The sequence below is a fragment of the Myiozetetes cayanensis genome, unplaced genomic scaffold (assembly GCF_022539395.1).
Source record: "Myiozetetes cayanensis isolate MyiCay16 unplaced genomic scaffold, myiCay2020 scf9, whole genome shotgun sequence".
Lineage (NCBI taxonomy): Eukaryota > Metazoa > Chordata > Aves > Passeriformes > Tyrannidae > Myiozetetes > Myiozetetes cayanensis.
In genome coordinates, this window is record NW_026088185.1 from 9348463 (window position 1) to 9366319 (window position 17857).

The window sequence follows — 17857 nt, forward strand, 5'->3', positions numbered from 1 at the left end:
TCTCTGTTCCAGCACTGCAGAAGCCAGGAATGAAGACAAAGTGTTGGCAGAAGCTGCACAGCACATAAGGGTTTTCTCTCACCTTTCTGCCAGGCTGTTCTGCCTTTGCAATACAGCATATGCTATTTATTGTTGAAGTATTGGAGTTCAACAGGCAGGCTGCTTCAACTAATTGAACTGGAGGCTGCCAACCACTTAATTTTCTATTAATTTTTAAAATTAGCAATGAGATTCCCCTCTGATATTCATTCTTCATAACTGGCTTTCAATAAATAAGAACTCAGTACATACTCTGTCCTACACAGATGAGCAGCTGTCATTTCAGTATTACTGTAATCCAACTACTTACACAGCAGAATTCTCTGTTAATAGTCACAGCACAGCTTTACAGATTTAGGGTGATGCCATGGCTTAAATCAACTGAGGGTGATTTAAACTGGCTTATAACTGTGAAAAATGGGATTATGTAAAAATCCTCGATAACTATTTTAGAAGCATGTGTGTATGTACAGACTTGTTTAAAAGCTGCGTGATCAGCAGTCTTCCCCCTGCCCCCAACTGAGATACCACCACAGATTTCCTTCCAATAGATATGTTGGGTTTTTTCCACTGAGGAGACCTCTGTACTCTTTAGGAAGACTCATAAAAACTACATAGAGTAACACCTGATTGAAATCTCTCCTAATCTCCTTAGCTGACAAAAAGTCAATGTGTCATTATTTTTTCTTTTTCTTTTAATGCCAAAGAGTTTAATATTGCTTTCATGAAATGACTGCTAATGTACAAGAAATGCAGAGAGTTGTGTTGTGAGACAATCCCACGGTACATGTTCCAAATCATAATTTTGCTGACCTTGTGAGAAATAAGATCATTTAAAACCACAAGAGAAACCAAATTCGGTAAAGTCTAAAAAAAATGCAATTATTTTTCTGCTGGTTAAAAAGATCAGATTCTGTGTTACATGTCTGAGCAGATTTGAGCAGCTGTCTACAAGTGGGAATAACAGAAAATGTATATGAAAAACAGAAAGAAAAATAATTCTTACCATTCGTGGTGATTGTCTACAAAAGCAGACATGGGACTTATTTGTACTGTGTAGGTATCGTTGGCTGAATATTCAAACAAACCATAATATGGATTGAAGAGCTCTCTGGACACCAGGAAAAAAAACTCTCTTGATGGTCCACTGTAGTCCAACCTTCAAAGAGAAATCCAACATCACTATAAAGAAACACTTTTTTGAATCTACATTCCTTACATTATATTTTGATTAAAATTTCGTAAGATTTGAACCAGAACCCTTATCCCGCAGATTGCTTAATGCCAAAGTATGTGAAACTCTCAAGGGACTATTCTAAAATGGAATGGCTTGGAGGATTGGAATGAAGTGCTCCATGTGGGTTGCTCTCAGAAAAAATTTTGGCTCCAGCTGTAATGGCCTCTTTGCCACAGGAATATAACCAAATAATGGGGGGCAGCCAGGCATGGGGGAGGGAGGAAAAACATGAAAAGAGCCAACATTAGCCCTATCTGCATCTGACAAATTAAGAATGAAAATAAACAACAGTCATATTTTGTCTTTGCAGACCTACAACAATAGGACAGTTTGGCGGATAATATTTCTGTTTTCCCTAGCAATATAATCTGAGATCACTTCAGTGATTTATATTTCTTGGTCTAAATTTTCTTGTGTGTCCTCCAAACTTGAGTGCCTTTAAACGTCTTTTGGAGTGTGCGCTTCCTTTTTTTTGTTTTCTTTTTTTTTTTCCTACTTCAAGATTCCAGTCCTAATGAATCTAAATAACCCCTTTTTCCTGAAAGATAAACAAACTCACTGCTGACAATGCACTGAGACTGAATTTTGACATTATGCTACAGGTCACCAGTGAAATGAGTTAAGTATGTAGTTAATGCTCTATTAGATTTGGAAAACAGAAAAGTAGGGATTTTTCCAGTGAAGAACAGAGATTATTATAATCCTAACAAACAGACATAAAGATATATCTTCTATAGATAGAAGATTTCATACTTGACTCTTAAGAAGGCTTTGCTTTAGTACCAAGACAACCCACTGATAGAAGTATCACAGAGAAGGGCAGTTTTCATATAGAGCTTTTGCTACTAATGTTCTGGATCAGAAACTTTTATAGATGACAACCATAACTGAGAGTTGTTTTTGAGGATGAAGCTGCCAGGAAAGTAAAGGTCAGGTACCATTATCAAGCTGAGGACAAACCCTCTTTCCTCTGTTGAATAAAAAACATTTTCCTTTCAGTTATTTGGAACCACTTCACTTCTGTTAAGCTTCAGCAATGAAGTACTGAAACAGATCCCTACCCTGGCAAGAAGGGTAGATTCCATCCTCAAATTACAGGAAAAAAAAAACCAACCAAAAGTGGTTTGATACCATGGAGAACTGTTGAATCTTAATCTTGGCACAAATACCAGGATCAAGTAAAGGGTCATCTGGAAAACCCTTCCAAACTTCTGGGATGGTCAGACTCACCATGAAATCTTAAGATGGAAAGGAAACTGCGTGCTTGACTACCAGCCATTTCACACAGCTCCCTGTGTATGCAGAGTTACTGTGAGTCATGTTAAATAAATCAATCATGAGAGTCCTGCACTGCCAGTCAGATTTATCCTACAATTAAAGGCTTGGCACAAGGGTGAGAAAACTTCATAAAAGAGGTATGCAACCACACAACAGCTGCAACTGTGGGGCATTTGGATATTCAGGAGTAGAATAATATGTTGTTGGCAACATGACTCATGTCACCTAGGAAGCACCATAATACTTCAGATTTACCACTCTTAAATGCAAAGCAGCTTCGGCTAAAAGTTCACAGAACTTAGGGAAAACAACTTTAAGGAACCATATTCTTTCTATCAAAATTTTCTGAATGTACCCTTCCATGAAGTATGAGTGTATAAAACCATTAAACTAACATCACAATTGCATGACTGCGGAAACTGAAGGCTCAAGGAAGATAACAAACATTATGAGACTTATGATAGAAATCACATGAACAGCAGTAACTATGTCTGAGCTGCCCCACTTACTAATTTATACACTAATAAATAAATGATTAGCAAAATGTTGCAATTTGTGAGGATTTTATTACCCATTACTTTATGACTTGCATCTCTTTACCAAGAGGAAAAGAGAAACAAAAGTAAACTCCTGCTTAAAATCTTGAAAAAGGAGGAGCAAATAGGAAGCAATTAACTTTCAGTATTCCTCCTCTCCTCCACCCTGACCTGCCTTTCTACACCTACCCAAATGAATAGTTTGATGTGATACATATCCCTGCACCACCTCTGACGAAACAATACTGTTTGCACACATCCTTTCTTCATTCAAAATACAGGTTTGTAAATAGAGAACTGACATCACTTTAATTTGACTTTGCTCTTAATTAACTGATTCTTTTCCATTAAGGCTAGAGTCTTGTGTAAAGCTGGATATAATGGGGACAGGATGTGTCACCCCCATTTTGAGGTCACTCTCCTTGTTGCTGAGTGGTGAAATGCAAAAGCCTGACGTCTGATGAAAGGAGACAGTCTATCTGAATCAATCTCTATCTCATGTTTGATTTAAAAAATTTCCCCTTAATTTTTAAATGTGAGTTGAGGTTACAGCTGTGAAAATGAAGGCTGGTAGGGGCTGTGTGAAACAGGCCTCGTTCCTGCACCTCCACCCTACTCTGTCAATACAGTGTAATCTCATTCTGCACCAGCCTTGTCATTCCAGTTCTGAGTTTTTCCTTCCTCAGACAGCATGGTGACATTATTTATATGAACAAGTCCACACTTGGCTCTCAGCTGTCAACATTCTTTATTTTAAGGCTTCACTGGGTCCTCGTTAACACTAAGTGCTTCAGAGTGAACTTTAAACAAACAACAGGATTTAGGGGTTTTCAAACGCACATTAATTTTATCTAATCTTGTAAGAGATATTTCTATTACAACTTAGCATTTTAAAGACTCACACATTGCATGGCAATAATGCACATTACAGCGTTCCAAGAGCTGTGCTGCAGTTTTCTAAATATCAAGGAATAAAATTTTGAAAATATTTACAAACATATTGAGGAAATACATCAATAACGATACTTGTGCCAAAGGCAAGTAGGTTTTGAGATCTGACAAAGGGGGCACAAATCGAGAGACAAAAGTAGCAAATAGTACTCGGTTTCAGTTTCACCTCCAAAGAAAATCTAACCACATCTTGCTCTGCAATGCACTTCCCACAGCCTGTAACACTTTAGACTTTCATTAGACACAGACTGAGCATTCTCTGAAGTGACTTTGAAATGTCAGGAATATTTGTGTTTATCTGACAATTGGCAACAGCCCAGTTGCTTTTATTTGTGATGTAGGCCCTGGCCTGGAGAGGCAGTGATCCACCTCTTGGAGCACAGAGGGCTTTCAGCTCCCAAAGCCTCAGAAACAGGAGCTGAATTAAGGATTGAGCCTCAAGCCTGCTAGTGAAGGACTCTCCCTCCAACAAATGGTAGCTGTTAATAAGCACTGGAGATACAACAGCACTGACAGAAAACAAATATGAATAACACAGGAAAGCTGTTTGGTTTTTTTTTTTCCTTTCCCAGCAACATTCTGAAACACACACCAGCTATTGTGAAAATTCACATAAACACATGCACTACTTCTGCAAAGGCAGGATATGTTACATTTCAAAATGCTTAAAAAGTCATCTTGAACAGCTGTATATTCTAGGCTTATGTATGTGGCATTTCCTTACTGCAGCCCTTCCTCTTTTCACTCTAGATAAGTTTTGTGAAACAGCATCTGCAAGACATTGAGATCACATTTATACTTCCCTGTTCTACTCACCCTTCTTCCCCAACAAACGTGACATAGAGTTTATTTCTCTGCAGGTCTTTTCTTGAGTAGCCCATGATCTGGTTAAAGGCATCTTCTAGCAAGTGATCTCTCCGGATGATTAATCTGAAGAGCAAAATTATTTTGAAACAGCAATTTGTGAACATGAACCACAGTCGGAAACATCTATTTACACTGCAAGGTAGTAACAGGGGAACTTTAGAGATACAGTTGATGCTGGATAATTTTATCCAGATTCAGAAGCTTCTGTCTATTAGTCTATTTATCTCCTTCAATGCTTTACTTTAGATTTCTATAAAATATCTCTTGTACAAAGAAGTGTAGTTTTGTCTACCCTGGTTCTTCCTTAAATTAAAGTCTTAAGGGGAAAGGTCCTGAAGCAGGCATTTTCATTAAGTCTGAAATACTTTTGTAAAGCTGGGTCCCTAAGTGAGTTTTACTGTAAGCAGCAAGAACCTAATCTTTTATGTAAAAATCCATTTCTTAACGAGGAAAAATATAAAACCATGGAGAGTCACTCCAGAGCCACACGTCCCTATGTTATGCTAAGTGTGACGGTACAAAAAGTCTAGAAGGAACAGCAATCATTTGTACAAAACCACACTGAAGCACCACATGTGAAAACACAGTGTACCTTCTAAAGGAAAAATTGTGAAAGTGAGGAAGTGTCATAGAGATCTAAAATAGAGAGGTGAAAGAATCTTCCTTGCCTAAAGATTTTATCTTCTGCCAAGAGAATGTGCTTAATTAGTTTCCTGAAACTTAGCTTGCTTTATATTCAAATACTGCTCTGTCAGAGCGAAGCTGGGAGCTGCTGCTGCCTGCAGAAAGGCAGCTGAACCCACCACACAGCCTCCTGCAGAGCCCTTGCTGGCCCTGGTGCAGAGGTCAGAGACTGCACTGTGCCATCCTGCTGAGGGGACAGATGTGGAGAGCCCAGGAACTGGCAAGGTGAGTGAGCAACAGGAGGACCCAGGCAGCAAGTTGTGCTGGGGCCTTGGTTTGCACAAGTCAGTGTGGTATGCCTGGGAAAGGAATCCAGGGAAAACTTCTGTTCAAAACTCAAACTGTTGTTCTGCTTAAAAATCTACAGTGGGATGGCAAATAGGTCAGGAAAAAACCAAAAAGAACTGGAAAAACAGGGCCAAGAAATGTAACAGATCTTAGAGGGAGCAAATGCCACCCTCTTCTATCAGTTATTTGCCCAAGCATTCGTGACAAAACCTTCATAGGTAAGGGTTTAAGTGTTTATGGTTTCATTACATTATTGACAGACACTGTCCAACCCCTGCCTCTTAAGCATGTCTAAACAATACCATTTTGCTCCCATTATGGAAAACTTTTAACAAGCTTACATAAATAAAGTCTGAGCTTAGCTCAAATTTCTACAAAATGTGAGAAGGGACTGTCTGGGGAAAATAAAATAAACAAACAAACAAAAACTCAAAAAAGAAACAAAAACAAACAAAAAGCTTACCCTCTTCTTACAATGGTTAAAGAAGAAATGGTTAAAAAAAGTTCTAGTGCCTTATGACTACTCTGAGAGGATCCAACTAGAAGAGTTTGACAGCTGGCACAAGACTTGGTAATGTACAAAATTATGAAAGTATCTTGTGAGGACAATCCTCAACATAACCATATGTAATCACATGATTACCAAATAAATAGAGGAGGGAAGACCTCACTCCAAGCACCCCAGCATTCAAAGTGCTAAAATAAAATTATTAGCGGTCTTTTAAAGCAATCCTTAGCATTTAATAACATTTAATTGTATGAATCCTCTTTACTAAAAGAGGACTGTGGTATCAATACAGGCAATGATGTACAAAATAGCCTATCTAGTTTTTTCAGTGGAAAAATAGATGAGAAAATATAAGTGTTTATATCATAGCAGTTGCTATAATGGAAGAATTCAGATGCCTCCTGTTCTGCATGCCTCTGCCCAAAGCTCTTTTTGGCACTGTATTGGTAATATTGTTTGTACAAAAATATAGCTGGAGGAGAACACAGAAGTGCTCAGAACTTGCTGTATCCTCTGCTATGAATCACATGCTGGCATTAAGTCTTTTATTACAAGCTTTATATTTCCAGAAGTGCCTGGGTAACCAAAACATCTGCATTCCGTCTAACGGGAAGAAGCCTGTAGATGTGCAGGGCAAGGCAAGCTGCCTGAGAAACAAATCCAGTTTCATGAGATGCTTCAACATACTTCAATTTCCCTGGACCTTGTCCATATCCTTTAGTCTCCAGCTTCCTGTAAAAGTTCCTCAGCTTGGCTTCAAAATCTCTTTTGTACGGAGCCGGAGCCCGGGCATTGGCACGCTGGGTACCTGCAGGAAGCAATAAGCAAACAATGAGCAGTACTGACATGGACTGATCACTGTCCCATCTGCTACTGAAAAGACTCCTTAATAGCAAAAGGCATGGTATGTGTTTGGTTTAGTCACCTTTATAAAGAGTAAAAGCTGCACATCTTCAAATCTGCTCTGCATCCAAGACTTTTTGGTTGCTCATTTCCAACAGTATCATCTTTTTTCAAAAGTCAATCTTAAAAGAGCAAATCCAGGTCAATGCAAAAGATGGATTAAAAAACCAGCACAAACAACTAGGAAGACTTTACTTTTTGTTTTTCAAGTACACTTTATATCTAACCTTTATAATAGTTTATGCAATAAATGTTCTGCTCTGTTCTGATTTTAATATTATCAGGGAAACAACAAGTCGTAAATGAAACATAAACAGACTGGACTCTGCTATGCCCCTGTTGAGTACATCAAGATGAAGGAAAACATTTGGAAATTCCCTAGTAGAAGTTTTTGCCTGGGGAAGTACAAGGAAGAAAAATATTGAAAGAATAGAAAGACTACCAAATTTAAGTTTCTGGAACTTCTCACCTGCGGCTGTAGAAACATATATGATGGTCAAATAAATGAATTTAATTCTGAAAGACTGTTTTTTGAGGATCAGTTTCTTAAAAGCAGGGAGAGCTGAGATCTGAAAAAATGGCATAGCCCACAACTGCATGTACAAGTCCAGTATATACGAATTAGGTGCTTAGTCTGTTCTATCATGAATGTAACAATCATTAGACTTTCCACTGCTTCCCTGGATAAATTACTTCCACCTATTTGACTGCAAGACAGTGTGCCTAAGAGGTAGTTCAGTTTCCTCCCTGCATAGCTGTGTAGACATCCTCCACAAAAAAATTCAGAGGACACTGAAAATTTTTCATGCCCTACAGTATACAGAAGTTGTTAACCATTTATCTGCAACCAGGGGTCACCTCACATGCCCATAATGCACTGAAAGCACAAATCAACAGCTTAGAAGCACTTATAGATAGAGTTCTGTCTTTTAACTGGTTCAGTCAGTTCCTTATGTGAGTTTACTTTTGGCTCCTGGCATGAAGCTAAGCCAAAGCAGAAACATGTATTGCTAACTGTGGGTGAAGGCACGAGAGAGTCATGTTTCAGGTTATAAAAGAGAGAGAACGTGTGTGTTCAGCCTGTGGGCAGAGAGCAGCTCACTCAGCCACAAAGCACACGGGTCTGACGGAAAAGGCGACAGCACATCCTGCGGAAGTGGCTGCTGGAAGAAGCTGCAGAGTCTGTCTCTGTGCAGAGATCAGAGAGAACAACTGAGATCACTATTAACGCTGAATGCCATGTAACACGTCTTTGAAAGACCTGTCTGACCAGAAAGACACTTGGCCCTTGTTCCAGGCTTAAGAGTGATGTGTGGGAGGAATACAAAGTATCAGGGCTCCAACAGGAACACGAAGGACCCCTCTGTAAAAACAAATCATGGTCATTGATTCACCTATAGAGGTTTTCCTTTTTTACTGGGAGCACTAAGGGCTTCTAATGGTACATTCAGCTGAATTCTCCTGAAAACAGAAACTTGAAACTGTAAACAGCCTTTTAATTACTGGCCTTTCCCCCATTTGTTTATTTTGCTTTAGGTCAAAGTAGGTACAAAAATGTAGTCACAAAAAACCAAACACACACAAAAAAAATTAAAAAAAAAAAAGGCAACAATAATATACTTAAATCTAAACCCCTGAAGGAAGATAACTTTTTTGAAAGATACCACAATAAATTAATCTAATAGCACATTACTTCATGGTTCAGAAAACAGCATCATAATATTCTGTCAGCACATGACAAGTCCTCACTGCAAATCAGATGCACATGCCAAGAAATTCCTGGGCAATTACAGTGATTACTTCCGCCTTGAGAACAAAAGATGTTAATGGAAGAGCTAAAAAACACCAGTGATGTGCTAATCGTATTTGATTTTCAAAGAGGTTATATTCTAAAGCAGATATAAAGAGTAGCTTCATGACTATTCATCTTTCCCAAAAAAGAAAGTACAAGTGATTGTGACTGATCTGAACAATGGATCCTTAACACGCAACCTCGTGCAGCGCAGCACAGCACAGCCAGTTTAGCTGACCAGAAAAAACAGAGCCTCTATAGAAAACATGGGCTATTTACAATTTCTCATCAAAAAAGTCATTTGTACGCCAACACAAACGTACATACTTGCAGACTGACAGGGAAATTCAATGGGTCTCTCTGTATTTTTCTACGAACCAGAATAGAGATTACAAATTTAAAGAGAATGAGACTAAAATAATCAATGTTCATCCTTTACTATCTGCTGCTGCTTTGTGTACATGAGAATATCACACGTCAAGACTGAATGTATTTTGAAATTACTTTGTTGGAATGAAGCCCTGCCCAACATACTTTGGAGTATGTACCAGTAATGAAGAAATCATAACTCTGGAAGCCAAAATTGGTTTTACTCATAAAAGACTGCCAGTTTGCAGCTGGAAATAAGATGCATACATGCAGATTTCATTCTTCCTTTCTTCTCAGTAAAGGGAAACAGTTATATCTAAACCATATATGTATTGAAAATATCAATACATGTGAATATTGTATTTCATTGCTTTGCAGAATGCCATAAGATCATTAAGGCCTTTAGATATTTCCTTCAAACAGATCTTACAAAGGTTCTATCTCCAGCAGCAGGAAAAGCTACCACTCAGAACACGTTTATGAATGCATTTCATCTTGTTTCTTGAAAAGGCAAAGCTTTTTATTATTGTGGACTTGGAAATGTCCATAAAAATCACAGTACTTTTTCTGAGAAAAATTTCTTATTGTCTGGAACTATCTGGAGTTGCTTACAGCCCAAATGTTCTCTATTTATCTATACTTTTGTTCTCAAATTTGTAGAAATCCCCTTAAGCAACTTCCAATTTTACTTGCCAATTACCTTCTTGAGAAAACTAAGAACAGCAACATCTATAAATTTGAAATTGCTCTTCTTAGCCTTCAAATGGAACTTGTCACATTTGCAATAATTTAGTTTTGATCTGCAACTTAGTTCATATCTGAAATATCAATTTTATTCCATTCTGACATGAATTTTCAGAGAGCTGCAATATGCTATCTCTTGAGCTAATGTACTAATACCAGTCTGGTTTTACATCTGATTGTTACTCATTGCCCCACAGCCTCTCTAACACCACCATTTTAATGTACATTAGATCCATGCTTAATTCTCCAGGCATCAGGATACTGGCATGAGCAGTTGTTTCACATGAGTGAAAACCGAGTTTGCATGTTTTACAAGTCAGAACAAAATAACCACTGAAGTTGTAATACACCCAGCAAAGCGTCTTGTGAGCCCAAGGCAAAGGTTCAAGTTCGACAATCAAATGCAATCATACCTGTTGACTTTGGTCAAAAGTAGGACTGAATCTTTGTTGTTGCTGGAGCAACAGAACCTGGATCTTTAAACAGGTGAAAGGCATTGCATGCAGCATATCCAAATTATGGGACTAGCTCTACTGCAGCATCTCACAGATACCACTCTCATCAGAGCACTGCAGTGACAAGCTCAACTGGCCACTCAAAAGGGGCTTCAATTCATGTAACCTTACCCACCTAAAAGCTGGGAACTGCAAAGGCAAATAGGTCATAGTTTCCCAAGAGGATGTTCTTAGCTTTAGGCTGCTGTGAATTTCAATTTGTAAAGGAAGTAAAAAGTTATAGTAAAACAATTTTTCTATTGTTTTTGTTCTCCAACTTCTGGGAAGGCAGAAAGAGCATGCTACTAATTTTACTGAGCTGGAACTGGTCTTATCAAGGATGAGAAATGTTTTTATAGAGCCCCTGCAGAAGCTTTGCCTGAGCAACTTACCTGGAGAGTTCTGAGGCGAAGACACCGGCGAGCCTCTCGGGGACTGGCAATAACTAGGATGAAGTAAGGCATGTGGCGGCACATATGACATTATCTCCTCCTCAAACAAGCTGGTAAAAAGGAGCAAATAAGAAAGAACATGTTTATTTGAATAAATGGGAGTTTTCACTTTCTATTAATAACTCCCTATTTAATGAACTGCTTGCTTTGGTAGTCACTCACCTATTTCCACCATGCACACTTAGAGTGGTACAGAATATTTTATTGCCATTCCCTCAATCAGGTCTTGAATGTACTGGAAAGCAGTAATTGCTGCTTTTGTGGGACACTATTATACATAATGTGGTATTTGTTTTCAAGGTTAAAACATAGTTAATCAGCCTCTAAAATCTGTGGGAGCCTCTCTTTTTTTTTTTTAAATTGTGTTCTCATTACAAAGGGGTCAATAACCTTAGTTGCACTATCCTGGAAAAATATCTGCAATACTGCACAAAGAGCAGGAACATAAACAAACATTCTAAGCCTCAAGGATTAAGAATCACATCTGAACTTGTTGAGCATATTGAATGGTAAGCTTGTTAGCATAAGTTATTTCTTCATTTTATCTTTAACACTGTTGCTGAAACAGGTAGCACATCTAGCCTCGTCAAGTTGAGTTATTTCATGCTTCACCTGTTATTGCTACACAATTTTTTAAGAGAAAAAAGATATACAGTTTGCAGCCTAATCACTGCATCTGTGTACAGAGAGTCTGTGTATGTACAGTAAAATTTCAGTCTCTTCTGAAATTTGACACAAGCAAATCCAAAAAGGTAGAGGATATCTAATATCAGAATGGATCTGGTATTGAAGGGTATGCTGAATGTTCAGCACGACACAGATAAGAATAAACTGCTGAGATAATATGTAAAAAATGTTTTCAAAAATTGAGCTTTAGAAGGAATTTCAAGCCAACCTATGGCAACCAATGAAAAAAATGTTCAAATAAAAGATGTTTCTTACTAAGTCTGTTCACCAAACAAATACCTAGAAATTTTTTTGCATTAATTTTTTCTTTTTTTTAATGAGTGTGTTCTAGCAGTTCCTTTTACATTCATGACCATGTGTAGTTTTCCTCCAAGTTACATAAAGACACAAACATCTTCAAAGTTTTTTAAGAAACAATATTTATGTTTTTAAAGAGTTCAAGCATGGGTTTTTTTATAGTTGTAATTAAGTTGGAGATTTAGCTACCAAGAAGGATTGACATTATGCAACCTGACCTCAAAATACAACTACTAATGGCAATCCTATTTCACTAGATTCAGTTTTAAAGGTACTTGTGAATTTCTTGATGGAATGGATGAGAATACAACATCAACATATAAGGGTTTAGTTCTAGCAAAAATCTGCCTGATTTTTTGAGTTAGCAGCTTAAATGAAAAATAGTAAAGAAGCAGCTTCACATTTTGAGACATCTCTAACAGTATTTCCTTTATTAAAGGGGACAGTGCTTGACAGCACAGTGAAGAGGCAAGCAGGACATTAAGTAATAAAAACACATCTCAAGTATAGACCTTTACAAATAGGGGCTTCCCAAAATACAGAACTAAACAGATGCATTCCAAAAGTAGTAGAAAGCACATCCTTGAAAATCAGTCTAAACTGTACCAGCTACCTAAGCATGAGAGCTGGATGCAACAGGACAATAAAAGGTAGTCTGGGCAAACCCATATAAATCACAAGCACAGTACTCTTGCACTTGCCTTTCCTCAGACAGGATATCACATTCCATCAACTCCTACGAAAAAGTGTGACCTCCAAATACCATCATGAAACTGAACGTGATGAAAATAAAATCTGACCCTTGAGCTTTTGCTCTCCCAGCTGCAACTCCAAGGACTGAAGGGGAAATGGCTGGGTCACTACATCAGCACTCACTACTCATTGAAAGGCTCCTCAGCAGCTGTCACAGCATATTCCATACAGGCACCATAAGCAGCAGTGCCTACCTGAGTAACATGACAAGGTCTGCATCGCTGGATAAACGCACCAACCCAGGTGTTCCCTCTGTCCGGATGAACTGGATCTTCTCCCTGGGTAAGCAAAAAAAAGCTTCCAAAATACCTTTTGCAAGTAAGGCATCAATGTATACCAAAGCAACAAGAAAAAGTACAGAGTACATCAGAAACCTCTGGATTATGCTTTTTCCTATTTTTTTTTTTTGGTCTGCCACACCATGTCCACGTGAGCAGTAAAATAGTACAACCAAAAAGCTAATTTGTCCTGAGGAACAATTCTTCTGTTGCTCCCATCTCTTCAATGCTCATGCTGTTTCAGGTAGTACAGTCATCCGACCAGGAAAAAAAAATAAAAACAAGAAAAAGAGAACTCAATCCTTCAAGTTCACAGTAGCCATGTCTCTGAATTTCAAGTAGGAGGCAGAGCCCTGCAGGATGACATTTCTATCGTGAAAGTGAATTGTTTAAAGAGCCACTGTCTCTTCTGAACCTTTGTACAAATGCAAGCCATACATTACAATGCATACTTGTGATTTTAAAAGTGTGGGTTTTGTACCACACTGCATTTAAGATATTCCAAAAAAAATCATTTAATTCTCCCCTCTCTCTCACCCAAGTACACATCCTTCCTGCTAGATCCAATGTGCTCACTATTGTACAATCTATGCATCCTAAATTCTGAGCATGGTAACATAGAGAATTTTAGGATTTATATTTAATATAAATCCTTTGTTGATTCCTGTTCTTCTTCTCTGCAGAGATTTTTCCTGCATTCTGAAATACAAGTACATCCCTCTCATTTTCTCTCATCAGTACAAAGCATATGATGTTACAGAAGAGATAAATTCTAATTTGGCTTTACTCTTCCAGAGGAAAAGAAAACAAAAAGAAACCTACACAGTAAAACCTGTCCCAAATCCAAAGGAGAAAACCCCCAAACAAGAAGAAAAGTAAAGAACACCCCATAAGAACAGCAGCACTGGCTTAGCTCAGAGGTCTCTCTATCCTACCATCTTATTACTAAAGGTGACAAGAAGGTCCAAAATACTCCATGCAATCAGCACTGTAATGCAGCTGTTGGCAGCTGCACACAGTTCAAGCTGCAATGTGAATTTCTGGAACATGCCATTTCATGCACAGCACTTTCAACAAAAGAATCAAACTGAATTCCTTGCCATCTCTCTCTAAACTCATGGTGCATAAAAACGTTCTCAAACACACACTCCCTGGTAACTTGCACTACATTTACAGTATATTCAAGGGTGAAAAAGGGACACAGCCAGACTGAGCCCAGATTCCCTGGTCCCTGCTTGCCAGGGTGGCAGTTGTGTCTGCAGGAGGACCATGTAATTCCCTGTTTCTGTGTGAAAAGAGGTACTGAAAGCCAAGCACCTGCTTAGCCAGCACTGTGGCTGCAGCCAGTCAATACTCAAGTTCAGCCTGGAATCCCCACAGCCCCACGAGCACAGCGCTGAGCCAAAGCCAACACGCGCTGCCCACCCGCGAGCACGGCCACCAGGTGCCCAGGGCAGGGGTGTCGGGACACTTCCAGAACCTCCTCCAATCTATGTCAGTGCCCAAATGCCAAGGTCTGAGGAAATAAACAGGGGATTAAAAAAATATATCTTAGCATTTAGTTGGCAGCCACACCTGGAACCAGAAGGACGTTTTCTGGATTAAATGAATGCAACCCATGACTTCCTGGGGTTACCAGTGAGAGCTGTGATTCACCAATGGTTTTTTTTTTAATATATGCCTTTTCCCTTCTTTTAAGACATAAATTAGTGTATAACAGGTGCCTTTGCCTGAAGCCTTTTACATTATTTAACAGCCTCTCAGTTTTACCTGCAGTGGCTTGAAAGAAGATTTGATACTGGCTACATGCCTAATGACAGTACAATAAGTCTAATGTTCTCACTCCACCATAAAACCTCTGAACAACAATTTTCTACATGCAATATACTTTCATTGTATATTTTAATAGACCCTCAACTTCTTCTCTCTTTATTCTTTTTAGGAATGAGAAATTATTTTAGACAGAAAACATCAGAGATCTTTTCAAAATATCTCTCTCCTTTTCCACTGGCTAAATACTGATTTCTCTCCTCACCTATGTAATAATTACAATACCATTAATAATAATATTTTATATAATTATCATTCCACTTCAATTGTGCTGAGGTTCTCAAAGGAAGAGATTACTGACAGTTGTACTACTCACTATACTAAAAAAAAAAAAAAAATTACACAGAATTCATAGTGTGGGATTTCACTTAGGTCTCAATTCATCAAATGTTACAGCAACATTCACGTAGTTGTTTAGTCTCAGTGTGTCAAACAGACATGGATTCCAATAACTTGCTAAATCGGGGTCTTAAAAGACTAACTAAGATCTTTATAAAGGGTAAGAAATGTTACTGAAACATCAGCTGTAGAAAAATATAGGAGATGTATAATAGAAGATACTGTACCTTAAGGAAATACATTCATTTCAAAGACTAAGACTAGAATGGAACCAGTCAACTTAAAAGACTGGCTTCTCTGACCAATCCCACTTAATGTAAAATAAAACTATGTTCATTAAAATCCTCAATCATTCTGCTGAAGTAAGTCACTTAAGACATATACCTTCAGTCTCCTTACATAGTAAGGATATATAGTCTCAAGTAAATGTGGAAACACAGAAAAGAGTATCTTCTATCTTCTGATCTTCCATTTGCAACCTGAAACCCATCTTCCCATGAGAAGGGCCCAGCTTGTGAGAAATTATGAACCTGTAATCAGCAGGGTTCTACTAAAAGCAGAATTTGATAGAACCAACAAGTCTTGTACACAATCAGAATTCTAATTTATTAAAATAAAACACACATGAAGAAAATTACTCAGCTTGCTATCCAAGTATGGGAAATCAAGCACCCTGGGGAAAGGAAAACAAAATGATAAAACTACTAATAATCCAAAATTGTTTGTATATTATTTCCCAACAGATGAGTTTGCCAACATTTCAAACCAAGCTTGGTGAGACAAACTTGCCTGTAGTGATATGGGTACAACACAGGAATTTTTTTGAAAATCTGAGAGCTGTAGATTTTTCTTTTCCTTTTCTCTGTGTTTTCTAGAGAACATGTATTCTGCTAGTATGTCATTTCAGGTTTGTCAGCCAGGATTTCTTTACAGGGTAAAACAAATTAACATAGAAGCTGCATCACAAAACTTGTTACACAACACTTTAGGAAACTGCTTGTTGAATTTTGGGACCTTGCAGGACATTGAGAAAAAAGGACCAATAAGTAACGGTGAAAAGGGTAAAAAAATGAAAATCAGCGCTGGCTGCCATGCCAGGCAGCTGGAACACAGAGCACTGCAGTGGCAGCTCTCTGCACAGGACAGATTGTCACCAACAAACTAGCATTTTTTAAATTTAGGGTCCAAGGAAGAATAGGCACATTCATTTCAGCCCTGGTCACTAATATCCAAGTTGTCAGTGATTCCATTTCCAACTCTAGACAACCAATGGAGTTATAACAATCATACAACAATCAATCAGCCTTTATCAGATCTTCTTGGACTACGCAAAAATCTGTAGATGCCCATTTTGTAAATTTTGGACAGACATCAAAAATTCTGATTGATGTGAGATTACATCCAGCATCATTAGGTCAGGACAATCTTTCTGTAAGTGTGCTTTGAGAAGGTAAGGACAAAACCAAATGGCATTCTGCCTCATGCTCCCAGCTGTACACATTCCCAAATGAACAGGCACATTTGCCATGCCATCCAGCTGTCTTGGCACATTTTGAAGACATCAGTAAATCTCTTATGCCAGTTGTTCCAAACATTTTCTTGTAGGTACCTTTATTTGATAATAACACACTACCTCTGTTCTCCTAAACCTTATTACACAGTATTACACAGAAATATAGTAAATAACTACTTCCTACAACTTTTTATGATATGTCCAAGTATGTCAGAAGTCTACAATCTGTTATGTTCCACTGATAATCTCAGTGAAAGTGACTAATTGTAATTAGTATTTTGTATTGAAATGGGAATAGCTAGCTTCACTAATTTTCTTACCTGAGTGAATGATTCCTGGTAAGATCTGGTTGACGCTCTTGTAGAATTTCAAAGATATTGGGCTGCCGCAGAAACGCAACAATCTTGTCATTGTAAGCTGAAAACATCAACAACAATATCATGCTGGAGCAAGGAGATACCAAAATAAAGGATGTCATTCCTTCTGAGTTTTGAACAATAATCACAGTAGACTTCACCTTTGCAGTTTTAAGTTTATCAGTATTGTGTTAATGCTTTTTTATGTAAGGCTACCAATTCTACTGTCATTTAAGGAACACACTTCTTGATTATGAACCAAACCTTATTGGGACATATCCCTTCCACTATTAACAGCTAGGACTCTGTTAGCAATTTCTATTATATTTTATCACTCACACTCTTAGCTAAGGTCAAACCAGAATATATATTGCCAGAATAAAATTGCAGGGACCTTGATTTTCCCTGCACTGAAATCTATTCTCAGACATTAAACAGTCATCAGAAACACCCATATCAAATCCTCAGTAACGGCTGAGCCTGCAAGGCATGCACACCATGTCCATGGCAAGGAGAAGGATTTAAATGGGCAGAGATTTTCAAGTAAACATGCCACAGTCCAAAGAGCCAGTTACAGTCAATCGGATTAATTTATCTTGATTTAGCACAATGTGACAGCTGTTAGATTTAATAAGCTAAATTCTGTATGTGGTGGCACAGAA

General features: G+C 38.1%; 1 protein-coding gene across 1 annotated transcript in view; it reads right to left on the reverse strand.

The window, feature by feature from the left end:
- Positions 1 to 17857, reverse strand: part of HECW2 (HECT, C2 and WW domain containing E3 ubiquitin protein ligase 2) — a 160025-nt gene that overhangs the window by 19545 nt on the left and 122623 nt on the right. Inside the window, exons 17-22 of the mRNA XM_050339770.1 lie at positions 17160 to 17256; positions 13074 to 13157; positions 11083 to 11192; positions 7076 to 7196; positions 4858 to 4971; positions 1046 to 1198 (exon numbers count right to left, since the gene is read on the reverse strand). Coding sequence (XP_050195727.1) covers positions 1046 to 1198; positions 4858 to 4971; positions 7076 to 7196; positions 11083 to 11192; positions 13074 to 13157; positions 17160 to 17256 — 679 coding nt within the window. The remainder of the gene's footprint in view (positions 1 to 1045; positions 1199 to 4857; positions 4972 to 7075; positions 7197 to 11082; positions 11193 to 13073; positions 13158 to 17159; positions 17257 to 17857) is intronic.